The sequence below is a fragment of the Colobus angolensis genome, unplaced genomic scaffold, assembly GCF_000951035.1.
Source record: "Colobus angolensis palliatus isolate OR3802 unplaced genomic scaffold, Cang.pa_1.0 Scaffold100, whole genome shotgun sequence".
Lineage (NCBI taxonomy): Eukaryota > Metazoa > Chordata > Mammalia > Primates > Cercopithecidae > Colobus > Colobus angolensis.
Window position 1 is genome coordinate 1,419,302 of NW_012110920.1, and position 13,155 is coordinate 1,432,456.

Sequence of the window (13,155 nt, forward strand, 5' to 3'; positions counted from 1 at the left end):
CACGGTGGCTCACATCTGTAACACCAGCATTTAGGGAGACTGAGGTGGGAGGATCATCTGAGCCCACCCCGGGCAACACAGTGAGAACTCCATCTCATTTTATAAAAAACAAAGTAACAGCAACCGGGTGCGATAATCCCAGCACTTTGGGAGGCTGAGGCGGGTGGATCATGAGGTCAGGAGATTGATACCACCCTGGCCAACATGGTGAAACCCTGTCTCTACTAAAAGTACAAAAATTAGCCAGTGTGGCGGCACACGCCTATAGTCCCACCTACCTGGGAGGATGAGGCAGGATAATCGCTTGAATCCAAGAGACGGAGGTTGCAGTGGGCCAAGATTGTGCCACCGCACTCCAGCCTGGCAACAGAGCAAGACTCCATCTCAAAAAAATAAAATAAAAAAATAGCAAAATGCCATCATATTGCTTCAAAGCCCCACGTGGCCAGAGAGGTCTCTCAACTCATCCCTAAATTGCACAAAAGCATACGCTTTGCTCAACATACAGTTCAACTGTAAGTTTCTGTTAACAGAGGAAGCAGAGGCTTACTACGAGATGTATCACTTTCCCTTGGGTTTCTTCTCAGAGCTTCATTAAACACAATAAAAGCTTAAAATCATGCCCTGAAACGAATGAACACTATACTGTGTAACTCAACTTATCTTCCCGCCCAAACATCCGGTGGTGGGATGCAGCAGCTCACACCTATAATCTCAACACTTTGGGAAGCCAAATCGGGAGGATTACTTGAGGCCAGGACTTTGACACCAGCCTGGGCAATATAGTGAGACCTCATGTCTATTTAAAAAAAAAAAATCTGGCCAGGCACAGTGGCTCACGCCTGTAATCCCAGCACTTTAGGAGGCTGAGGCGGGTGGATCACCAGGTCAGGAGTTCGACCAGCCTGGCGAACTAAAACTACAAAAATTGGCCAGGCACGGTAGCAGACACCTGTTATTCCAGCTACTTGGGAGGCTGGGGAATAAGAGTCACTTGAACCCAGGTAGCAGAGGTTGCAGTGAGCCAAGATCATGCCACTGCACTCTAGCCTGGGTGACAGAGACTGTTTCAAAATTCACTAATTCCAGGCCTGCTACTGAAAAGGGATACGCATATTAAAACTATTAAGGGGACTTGTGGTTGGGAAGTAATTACTATTTAAAATCTTGTGTGAATTGTCCAATTTCTCCCCCACCTCCCACCAAGCAGTGTATGCTTTGGGTTACCACCCATACTGGATTGTTACCTCAACATGCTGTGACTTTTCTACCTACAACTGGTCACCTGTGATAAATACATACTTTTTTTTTTTCTTTTGTTTTGAGACGGAGTCTTGCTCTGTGGCCCAGGCTGGAGGACAGTGGCTGGATCTCAGCTCACTGCAAGCTCCGCCTCCCGGGTTCACGCCATTCTCCTGCCTCAGCCTCCCGGGTAGCTGGGACTACAGGCGCCCGCCACCTCGCCCGGCTAGTTTTTTTGTATTTTTTTAGTAGAGATGGGGTTTCACCGTGTTAGCCAGGATGGTCTCAATCTCCTGACCTCGTGATCCGCCCATCTCGGCCTCCCAAAGTGCTGGGATTACAGGCTTGAGCCACCGTGCCCGGCCAATACATACTTTTTTAAGACGGAGTCTCGCACTGTCGCCTGGGCTGGAGTGCAACAGTGCGATCTCGCCTCACTGCAACCTCCACCTCCTGGCTTTAAGCAATTCTCTTGCCTCAGCCTCCCGAATGGCTGGGATTACAGGCGCCTGCCACCACACCCGGCTAATTTTTGTATTTTTAGTAGAGACGTGGTTTCACTATGTTGGCCAGGCTGGCCTTGAACTCCTGACCTCGTGATCCACCTGCCTCAGCCTCCCAAAGAGATGGGATTACAGGCGTAAGCCACTGTGCCCAGCCTGAGAAATAATCTTGAAAAGCCTATTAATACACTTGCAGCTCCAGCAACATAAATTTGGCTTTCCTACATTCTGGATATACCAATAATAAACAAAGGCATCATGGTTTTTAAAACTTTATTTCAACATTAACTATGCTTACAGAAATACACTCATATTGGTTAATAGAATGCAATTTAACTTATCCTACACAATTTGGACCAAAAACTTGGTACATGGTTAAGATTTTAAAAAAGGATTTGCAATCTGGTTTATTTTTATCTATTACAAATGTATAAAAGATCTTCCATCAAATGCTGCTAAAGAAGGCAGCAAGAACCTTGAGAAATTTACCTTTGGTTTGCCTCAAAAAAGTAACACGTATTGCACTGCATAAGTTTATAAAATTGGTGCAACAAAACATTGTTGTAATGTTTCAATGCCAGTTTAGAAAGTTCAATAACTAATGGATATGGAAGGGACTGGGAGGGAACCTATGTACACATGTGAAACTGTAAAAGCTAATTGATTTAGTTAATATTGCATGTAGATTGTAAATCTACACAAACCAAGATTCAGATAATTTCTTCAATCTGAATTAACACTATCTGTTCACTTCATCTGCTGAGGTCAACCAGGAAACTAGGAACACCAGTTGTTAAGTTTTTCTAACTTAGGTAAAAAAGAAAATTAACTTTCTTCCTCAGCTTTTCAGTCCAGAAGTGACAGGATACTACAGGCAAGTATTCCTTCCATTGTCAACATTCATAGGGTGACATGCAATGAGGTCTACTTGGGTTTTAATTTGTATCAGCACTCATATGCAAAACAGTCTCCAAAGTTAATTACCACATGACTTTAGAAGTGACTCTAAAAAATAAAATGGCCCTTCTTAGAAGACTAGAGCAAAAGATCCAGCCATAGTTATGTCTTATTAAAAAAAAAAAAAATGCAGCCCCTTGTGAATTACACAATTTAAAAAAAAGTAGCCCCAGAATAAGAAGCAGCTCTGAAAAGAGGAAAAAATATAACTTAAAACATCTTGAAAACCAATGTGAATACAGGTTCAAAAGATAGTTAAGAGATTCATTTTCATAAGACTACCTAAGATTAAGGCTTATAATATATGCTAGTATTTCAAGTTTATCACTAATTACTAAACATCAATTTACAAATAACATGTTCAATTTTTGTTCTTTTATCCAAAGGGAAAATTCTAGGTTAAATTCTATCCAGTGTGGGGGAGGGGGACTAGAAAATAAAAATATTCAAACAGTTCCATGCAAATATCACACTTTTCAAATGGAAGAACTTCCACCTAGACCAGAAGTTCATACTGCTAATGTACTTTTCATTGAAACAATTTTTAGTAAGTACAAATACACGGCATTAAGGTTCAGAACCTAATATAGGCCTGACAATCAAGTCCTTATTTTCTGGAAGAAGGCCTCAAGTCCAATCAATTTCCAGTAACAATGTTTTTACAAATCAATCTAATAATAAGGGGTTTTAATTTCCTTCATGTTTTTGTTTTTAACACTCTAGTCTTAAGACTAGATTAGAATTAGAATTCCCCAAAAGACAAATGGTTTTTCTTTACAGTATGAAAGAATCCACAAAAAAACCTCTTCCCCAAACTAGTTCCTAATAACCAATCTGTGCTTAAGATGAATCTTTTTCTATACAATGTAAACGGTAACTTAGGTAAAATGTACCCATGAACATTAAAACTAGTCGTTAGAAAGACTTAACTAGCTTTATAATTTAAGTTTTAAAACATAAATATTTGCAGCTTGATCTTCTGTTGACAATGATTGTCGGAGCCTAGAATTCAACATTTACAATGTCCATTCATGCACACAAAACACACACCATTATCACACAACTTACTCCTCATGTCTTAAGAGAAGAATCTTCTGCTTCTTTAAATCTTTGGCCTCCCAGTCAATTCCATGTTCAAACAACTTTTAACTCAAACTTCACTCTCAGATTTTTAACAAGCTTTCCACCCACACATTATTAATGCTTTTCCTAATCTTTCATGTTGTACTGCCAAAATCTGAAACCTGCCTCAAAGAGATCATCAGATTTTTTAAAAAATGATATATAAAGTGGTTATTTCAAAACAGAATATGGGAGGTCAGAATTCAAGATTCCCTAATGGGATCATATTTTACTGCAATTAATGACTGCTATCAGTAAGAAAAATCCTCTATTGGATTCTTTCATACACTTTGGCAACTGGCCAAAGAACCTACAAAAATGTTTTGAAGTACAGGCCCTTTTTCATACAAAGTGCCCCCACAGGAACACTAGGATAGCTGCAATTCATTTGAGGCCTCACCTGTAGAAAGAGGCTATCACACAGACAGCCAGGACACCCACCAGTTTGTGGAGATCCCTGAGAAAGTATGATTTTTAAAAATCTGGACTGTACTTGTTTCACCAGCCTTTTTCACTGTATAGGAAAGTTGCAGCTGGTCTACCTCTCTTATCCTAGGTTTGCCGCGTAATAGCTATGGCTTTGGAATCTCCCAAGTGATACTCTATAAATGAAGGAATAATTATGTCTCCTAATTCCAGGTTTGCAGTTTCCAAATAACACTTACAATTCTTTATTGTAAAGTAGCCATATGGACACCAACCATCTATGAGAAAAGGTTTTCCTCAAACATTTAACACTCTACAATTAGGAATTAGCTGTACCAAAACACACGGAAAAAAAAAAACAAAAAACTGATGGTTGGTATTTGAGATAAAAATTTGTTCGATATAGAACCTAGTGGTCTATTTATTGCAAAATCAAAACTGATAGCTGTGAATTTACTACATCCATTCAAAATAAATAAGTAATATGAAATACAGATTCTGGCATAGATATAAGATGTAAAAATCAAAATCAATGGATTGAACCTGCATGTTTCATTTGCTCACAAACTTGCACACACTATTATTCTGCAAAATAGACAACTGCAGCAAAGAAAAAGAAAACTGCCCTTTTGCAAACAAGTCTAAAAGCATCCCTCCAAAGATGCCAAACAAAATAAACATGCATATATATGTATAAAGTGTTACTGTTCAACACAAATGCTATTTCTAGGAAAAATTTAACTGCATAGGCAAAAAAACAAAAACAGAAACCAAAAGAAAAAAAAATGTGCAACATCTTAAGCCATTAAAGCACCAAAATAAAAAACACACCAAAATCACTGTTTTTATGATGATTAACATACACAAATAAAAAATATTGATCAAAACTCAGGAAGTAAATACTTGGACTGACAGAAATGTCTATTGTTGGGAGAATTTTCTTCAATTTAAATGTCTTATCTCTAAAAAAAAAATCTTAAAGTGCTAACTTTATATAAAGCAGGCAAATTCTTCAAGTAATTTGCTATTAAGTAAGCCAATTTTTTATAGATCTCAATAAAAAATGAATAAACTAAAGTGAAACAGGAAGATAAGACATGGAGAAAAAAATGACAAGTTGTAGCTGGACAAAGCAATAAAATGCTGTTATACCATCGTAGGCTTATAATTTCAATTAAACACATAAGCTAACAGATTTAGGTATCTGCTGGTTTAGTACACTAACTCTCTTATATTTGCTAAAATTTATGCAACAATCAATAGGTATACATAAAAAGTCCTAAGGAAAAGAATGCCACTTAAAAATCAACATCAGATACTAATTAAAGCAATCTTAAAAGGTTGTCTGCTACCATAAATGAATATAAAATGTAATATACCTTACAAACTAAGAACCGAAACCTTGTTCAAAGTTTCATTACTCCTGCCCTTGAGCTGCTTCTTCAAGATAGTACACATTAACCAAATGGCGATTGAGGTGTTTGCTGTAATCTTTTCCCTTTCTGAAAGAACGATCACAGAAGATACAAACAAAATCTTCCTTAGCCGCTTTGACTGCCAAGGCTTCCTTTGCATTTTTTCTGCTAGATTCTTGTGGAACTGGCCGAGCCCCATGCAATCCAGAATCATCACTACCCTCTGACATGTTGTCACTTAGGTCACTTCCTTCATGGCTGTGGATGCCTTCATCTTCATCAATTTCCTGAGACTCATTTACTGCCATGGTAGCAGGAGATGATGCCAGTGCAGTTTTGGACACTGCTTCACATTCTTCTACTGCTGAAGGGGGAAGCACTGGTGAAACTGCTTCTTCAACTGTTGAATTTATACCAGGGAGATTCTCTCGTGTGTTCTGATCAGTGTCCATTTTCATTTCACAAACCATAGTGTCAGTCTGATGTTTATCATTTAAAGTTTCACCCTCTGGCGTATTCAAGTTTTGTCCAGAGGATGAAACACTGGTAGACTCGTTGATATTAGCAGCAAGACCAGGTAGGCTCTCATCTGCCTCTTCTGCTCCTACTTTCTCAAGAGGGACTTCTTTATTTCCTTCACCTATGTTGAGTAATTTTTGGTCTCCTGATGTCTCTTCTGTTAAATTTTCCTTTGGCAGCAGTGGTGATGGTGGTGAGAGATCCTCTATGCTTACACTTTCCTTTAGAAGCCGGCTATCTTTAACAGGCACTAAGCCAACTTCAATAAGGACTTGCTCCTTCCGTGCCCTTTCACTCTGCATGTTAGACTTTTCCTTTTTATCTTTTCGGAGAGGAGGCTTTTTGGAAACTGACTCCATGTGAAGGGGAGGCTCTCTGGGAGGAGGTGGCTCCCTCTGATCAGGCTCCTTCTGAACCACCCCCATGGGAGGAGACGCCTCCATCTGAACAGGCTCCTTCTGGACCACCTCTATGGGAGGAGACAGCTCTATCTGAACAGGTTCCTTCTGAACCACCTCCATGGGAGAAGACAGCTCTATCTGAACAGGCTCCTTCTGGACCACCTCCATGGGAGGAGACAGCTCCATCTGAAGAGGCTCCTTCTGGACCACCTGCATGGGAGCAGGTTCTACCTGGGCAACCTCCATCTGAGCAGGTTCCACGGGAGCAGGCCCCATTTGGGCAACCTCCGTCTGAGCAGTCTCCATGGGAGGAGGCAGCTCCACATTAGCAGGTACCATCTGGGCACCCGCCATCTGAGCAGGCTCTAGGGGAGGCAGCAGCTCCTTCTGAGCAGGCCCCTCCTGAGCCACCTCCATCTGAACAGGCTCGTCATGAACAGGCTGTACCTGGGCACCCTCTATCTGAGCAGGATCCATGGGAGGTGGCGGCTCCACCTGAACGGGTCCCTTCTGAATTGCCTCTGTGGGAGCAGGCCCCACCTGAGGAGGGTCCATCTGAGCAGATTCCTTCTCAACAGGTTCCTTCTGAGGAGGCTTACTGCTTTTCTTACTTGATTTATTTTTCAGAGTTTTCTTCTTTGTACTTTTTTTCAAGCAAGTATTTTGCTTTTTATTCTCCTCCACTTTGCTGTCAGCCTTTGGCACTTCCTGACTATTATTTTTGGATTTGCTTTCTACCTTCTTTTTCTTTTTTGTTGAAGATTCCTCATTATTCACAGGATCATGTAAAGAATGGGTGTCAACTTCCAGCTTCCTTTTGCTTTTCTTAGTTTTACTGAATTTTTCTGAATTGCTTCCTGTATGCACATCCATTTCTTTCGTCTCTGTTACTGATTTTCGAGTTCTGGTAGTCACCTGAATCATTGACACATTATTAGAAGGCTTTTTCTCTTTTGAGACATCTCTTTTCTCTGCTTTGATGGACTTTTCGTTTTTCTTTCCAGCCACATCCCCTTTTATTTTTGTTTGTTCTATTTCTGTTTTTTCATTGGTAATATCAGGCAAGTCCACCTCTCGTTTTTTGGTTTTCTTTAGTTTCACTTTTGAGACATCCATTGTTTTATTAGGACAAGTAGGATGCTTAGATTTGAAGTGATACTGTAGATTACACTTCTTGGAAGCTGCATAGTCACACACAGGGCAATTGAACTGCCGTGGGTTCACATGTAGCTCTACGTGTTTTTTGAAGTTGCTTCTATCTGCTGTTTTGTAATCACAGTGTGGGCAATTAAGAGGTTTAGGCCCATTGTGAACCTGTCTTGCATGGCGGGTTACTTCGTGTTGATTAGAGGCCACGTAACTGCACTGATCACATTTAAATGGCTTCTCACCTGAAGACAAATCAAAAGTATGAGAGAAGACATAGATTAAGACAAATTCAAGATTAAAATATAAGGAACTGTGTATGTAAAGTAACAACAAAGACTATTTATTGAAAATGCTGTATCATGCACCTTACATTTACCATATTTATTTGTATAACATTTCTCTTATCCTTTGACATTGATTCTCAAAAGAGAGGAATAAATCTCAGTCAACCACAAGCTTCAAAAAAGTTCAAGTTAGAGTCCTCAAGCACTATTAAAGAACAGAGATTCTTTAAGACATACACAACTATTGGCAAAGTTCAATTGGGCTCTGGATGTTAATTTGGAGGAAAATTATCAATTTTAATTTTTTTGTTTAGTTAAAACAAATGCCTAATGAAGTAGAAAATAAAATTCTGGCCAGGTGCAGTGGCTCACGACCATAATCTCAACTCTATGGGAGGCCATGGCAGAAGGACTGCTTGAGCCCAAAAGTTACAGAACAACCTGAGCAAAATAAATAAAAACAAAAATTAACTTTGGGAGGTCAAGATGGGTGGATACCTTGAGGCCAGGAGTTTGAGACCAGCCTGGCCAACATGGTGAAACCCCATCTCTACTAAAAAATACAAAAAAAATTAGCTAGACGTGGTGCTGCACACCAATAATCCCACCTAATCGGAAGGCTGAGACACAAGAATTGCTTTAACTCAGGAGGCGGAGGTTGCAGTGAGCTGAGATCGCACCACTTCACTCCAGCCTGGGCGACAGTAAGACTCTGTCTAAAAAAAAAAGAAATTAGCCAGGCATGGTGGAGTGCACCTGTGGAAGTTCCAGCTACTCGGGAGACAAAGGCAGGAGGACCGCTTAAGCCCAGGAATTTGAAGTAGCAGTGAGTTGTGCATGTGCTACTGTACTCCAACCTGGGCAACAGAGCAAGGCCCTGACTCAAAAATAAATCTATAAATAAAATTCCCGGCCAGGCGTGGTGGCTCACACCTGTAAACCTAGCACTTTGGGAGGCCAAGGCAGTGGATCACCTGAGGTCAGGAGTTCAAGACCAGCCTGGCCAACACGGTGAAACCCCATTTCTACTAAAAATACAAAAAATTAGCCAGGTGTGGTGGCAGACGCCTGTAATCCCAGCTACTCGGGAGGCTGAAGCAGGAGAATTGCTTGAGCCCAGAAAGTGAGGTTACAGTGAGCCAAGATCGCACCACTGCACTATAGCCTGGGCAATCAGAGCAAAATTTCGTCTCAAAAATAAATTAAAATAAAATAAAATTCCCATACTCCCTTCACCCTAATTTTCTTATGGTAAATCTTGAGAAAAATATCTTTCACTCTGGGCTATACTCCCAGATCCTAGGTGCAAAAGTTTTGAAATTCTGCTTTAGCCTGAGCAAAGGCTTTTTCTTGAAGTGTAATCCTTCTGTCCATCATGGCAAGAGCTAAGTCAATTTTCACTTAGCAAACTTCCTGTGCTAGCATTGCTATTTTAAAGCAAAAATACAGGCCAAGGTAATTATTCAGAAAACTTTCCTGATTTCCCCCCCCTCCACCTTTCCATAAAATAGATAAAGGAACTAGGTAATGAGAAGTGGCACACAAATAGATATGGTATGTAAAATAAGCAAAGTCACAATCACTGATACATACAAAACCAGAACCACCCCCACCCCCAAATTAAAGGCATAAGAGTAATACATTCTACCTGAATACATACCCATCTAGATCACACTCTAGTAAATATTACCAAATGGTATCCATACCCCACTGGTCCAATGGAATGCATAGTAGAAAAACGGAAATTGACATTTATGAAAATTCATCTCAAACATTCTCAAATTCATATCAAATCTTACTAAAATTTTTCATAAAACAAAACTCAGACATTAGGTAAAACCATGTAGATGTTAAGTTTTACATGATTAGAAAATGCCTGGTGATAAAATAATCACCTTATCCAGGTAGTCAAATTGGATATTCAGCTGACTGGACAATTCTCCATGTTGGTCTACTAACAGATTTATAAATATGCAAGTTTCTACAACATGCTACATTACTCTAAATCTGGTTCTATACTGTCCTCTCCAGTGAATGATTTAAATGAAGACAAACATTTTCTTAACATATGTGGACAGAGAACATAGAAAGATAGGTAGCATAAGGCCTAAGAACTTCTTCTAGATAGAGCTAGACTGGGAGATAAAACAATGAGCTCTGCAAGTTGCTTACTCTGAGACTTTGAGCAAAGTCCTGAAACCTCTCTCGACTTCAATTGCTTTTTTTCTTTTTTTTGAGACGGACTTTCGCTCTTGTTGCCCATGCTGGAGTGCAATGGCACGATCTCGGCTCACCACAACCTCCTCCTCCCAGGTTCAAACGATTATCCTGCCTCACCCTCCCTAGTAGCTGGGATTACAGGCACGTGCCACTAAGCCTGGCTAATTTTGTATTTTTAGTAAAGATGCGGTTTCTCCATGTTGATCAGGCTGGTCTTGAATTCCTGACCTCAGGTGATCCGCCCTCCTCGGCTTCCCAAAGTGCTGGGATTACAGGCATGAGCCACCATGCCCAGTCTCAATTTCATCTATAAAATACTAAGTGTTGTCAGCTATAAATGATCTTATCTATGTAAAGTCCTTAACATGGAGCAGAGAGCAAGAATTCAAAATGAATTATCTATAATTGTTCACTTTTGGAACCAACTGGTAACTCTGAGTATGGGTAAATAAAAGAGGGATTCGGCTGGGCACAGTGGGTCACACCTGTAATCCCAGAACTCTGGGAGGCATTTTTGCAAAAATATAAAATTTTGGGAGGCATTTTGTAAAAACACAAAAAAATTAGCTAGGCATGGTGACGTGCATCTATAGTCCCAGCTACTTGGGAGGCTGAGGCAGGAGAATCCCTTGAACCCAGGAGGCAGAGGGTGCAATGAGCCGAGATCGCACCACTGCACTCCAGCCTTGGCAACAGAGCGAGACTCCATCTCAAAAAATAAAAAAATAAAAAAGGCTGGGTGCAGTGGCTCACGCCTGTAATCCCAGCACTTTGGAAGACCGAGGCAGGTGAATCAAGAGGTCAAGAGTTGGAGACCAGGAGTTGGAGACCAGTCTAGCCAATATGGTGAAACCCCTATCTCTACTAAAGATACAAAAAATTAGCTGGGCATGGTGGCACGTGCCTGTAATCCCAGCTACTCGGGAGGCTGAGGCAGGAGAATCGCTTGAATCCAGGAGGCAGAGGTTGCAGTGAGCTGAGACTGCGCCACTGCACTCCAGCCTGGACAACAGGGTGAGACTCCATCTCAATCAATCAATCAATCAATGAGAAGACTCTTACGTATCCTGTCTTTCCTACATTATGACTAAATAGATAAGTAGAATTTATCTCTCCTCTTCAAATTTACACTAATAATAAAATAATTATAATTAAAATAGCACCATTTTATAACTTTAATGAATAAGGAGATCTATACAGCAAGCAAGCATGAATCAAGGTACAAGGGTCTACCTAAGGAATGGTGAACAGAAAGGGAGGATGTAGAAATTTTCTGTTTAAAAATTGATGGCATGATTTATTTGTTCCATTGTTTCTCTCCCATAATTTTTACTTTATTGCTATTAAATCTTGCTTGTATTATGTTCATCAAGATTTTCCAATTAGTACCTACCTGAATATTAATCTTTTTGCCCTGTACAAACAATTTTAAATTCTTTTTTCCAATTCTAGTAACAGCTTCTCTTCTTTATAAATCTGCCAGTCATCTGTTTTATGCCTCCGAAATGAATTTATAGGTGTAAGCCAAGACAAAAATGGAAAGCGTTCTGCAAGATTTATACATATGTAACAAAAATATTTTTAGAAGAATGGCCAGGCATAGTGGTTCACACCTGTAATCCTAGCACTTCTGGGAGGATGAGGTGAGGAAGACTGCTTGAGCTAAGGAGTTTGAGACCAGCCCGGGCAACCTAGTGAGAAGTGAGACCCTGTCTACAAAAAAATTTAAAACTTAGACAGATGTTGTAGCACAAGCCTACAGTGCCACCTACTCCAGAGGCGGAGGTGGGAGTACCGTTTGAGCCTAGGAGGTCAAAGCTGCAGTGAGAAATACACAAATACAAGCCTCTCAATTTTTTTTTAATTTTTGAATTAATTCTATTAAAAATAAAAACAAAACAAAACAAAAATCTAGAGAGAATGGCAAATAAATTTTTCTCTACTTTTTTTTTTTTTTTTTTTGAGACTGAGTCTCTCTCAGCTGCCCAGGCAGGAGTGCAATGGTGTGATATCAGCTCACTGCAACCACTATCTCCCAGGTTCAAGTGATTCTCCCGTCTCAGCCTCCTGAGCAGCTGGGATTACAGACACCTGCCATCATGCCAGGCTGATTTTTGTATTTTAGGAGTGATGGGGTACCACCATGTTGGCCAGCCTGGTCTTGAACTCCTGACCTCAGGTGATCCGCCCACCTTGGCTTCCCAAAGCGCTAGGATTACAGGTGTGAACCACCGTGCACAGCTGGCAAAGAAAATGTTTAAGTAAAAAGTAATGGGGGCATACATTACCAGCAATAAAATGAAGTCCAATAATGCAACATGGATAAATCTCAAGAACACTTTATAAAAGAATGTTCTAAAACTAGGTACAGTAGCCCATGCCTGTATTCCTAGCACTTTGGCAGGCTGAGGCAGGTGAATTGCTTGAGCCCAGGAGTTCAAAACCAGCCTAGGCAACATAGTAAGACTCCATCTCTACAAAAACAAAAAACAAAAAAACAGGCATGGTAGCGCACACCTGTGGTTCCAGCTACTTGGAAGGTTAAAGTGGGAGGACTACCTGAACTCAAGAGGTTTAGGCAGCTGTAACTGCACCCACTGCACTCCAGCCTAGGTGACAGTAAGATCCCATCTCAAACAAACAAACAAAAAAATGCTATAATGTTCTTTGGTAGGAGACAAAATATCATCCAGGGGAAAGACTGAGTGGAAAGGGCAAGGTGTTTCTGAGCAGAAATATTCCATCACTTGTTCTTGAGTGATAAGCAAATAGGTGAAAGCATAGTCACTGCGCTGTACACTTAAGATCTGTGCATTTTTGGCCGGGCGCGGTGGCTCAACCCTGTAATCCCAGCACTTTGGGAGGCCGAGACGGGCCGATCACGAGGTCAGGAGATCGAGACCATCCTGGCTAACAT

General features: G+C 40.6%; 1 protein-coding gene across 1 annotated transcript in view; it reads right to left on the reverse strand.

Annotated features, from left to right (window-relative positions):
* Positions 1 to 2,004: 2,004 nt before the first annotated feature.
* The window catches only part of REST (RE1-silencing transcription factor), a 26,349-nt gene continuing 15,198 nt past the window's right edge, over positions 2,005 to 13,155 (reverse strand). The window contains exon 4 of the mRNA XM_011937177.1: positions 2,005 to 7,976. Within this exon, the coding sequence (XP_011792567.1) occupies positions 5,668 to 7,976 (2,309 nt within the window). The 3' untranslated portion in view covers positions 2,005 to 5,667. The remainder of the gene's footprint in view (positions 7,977 to 13,155) is intronic.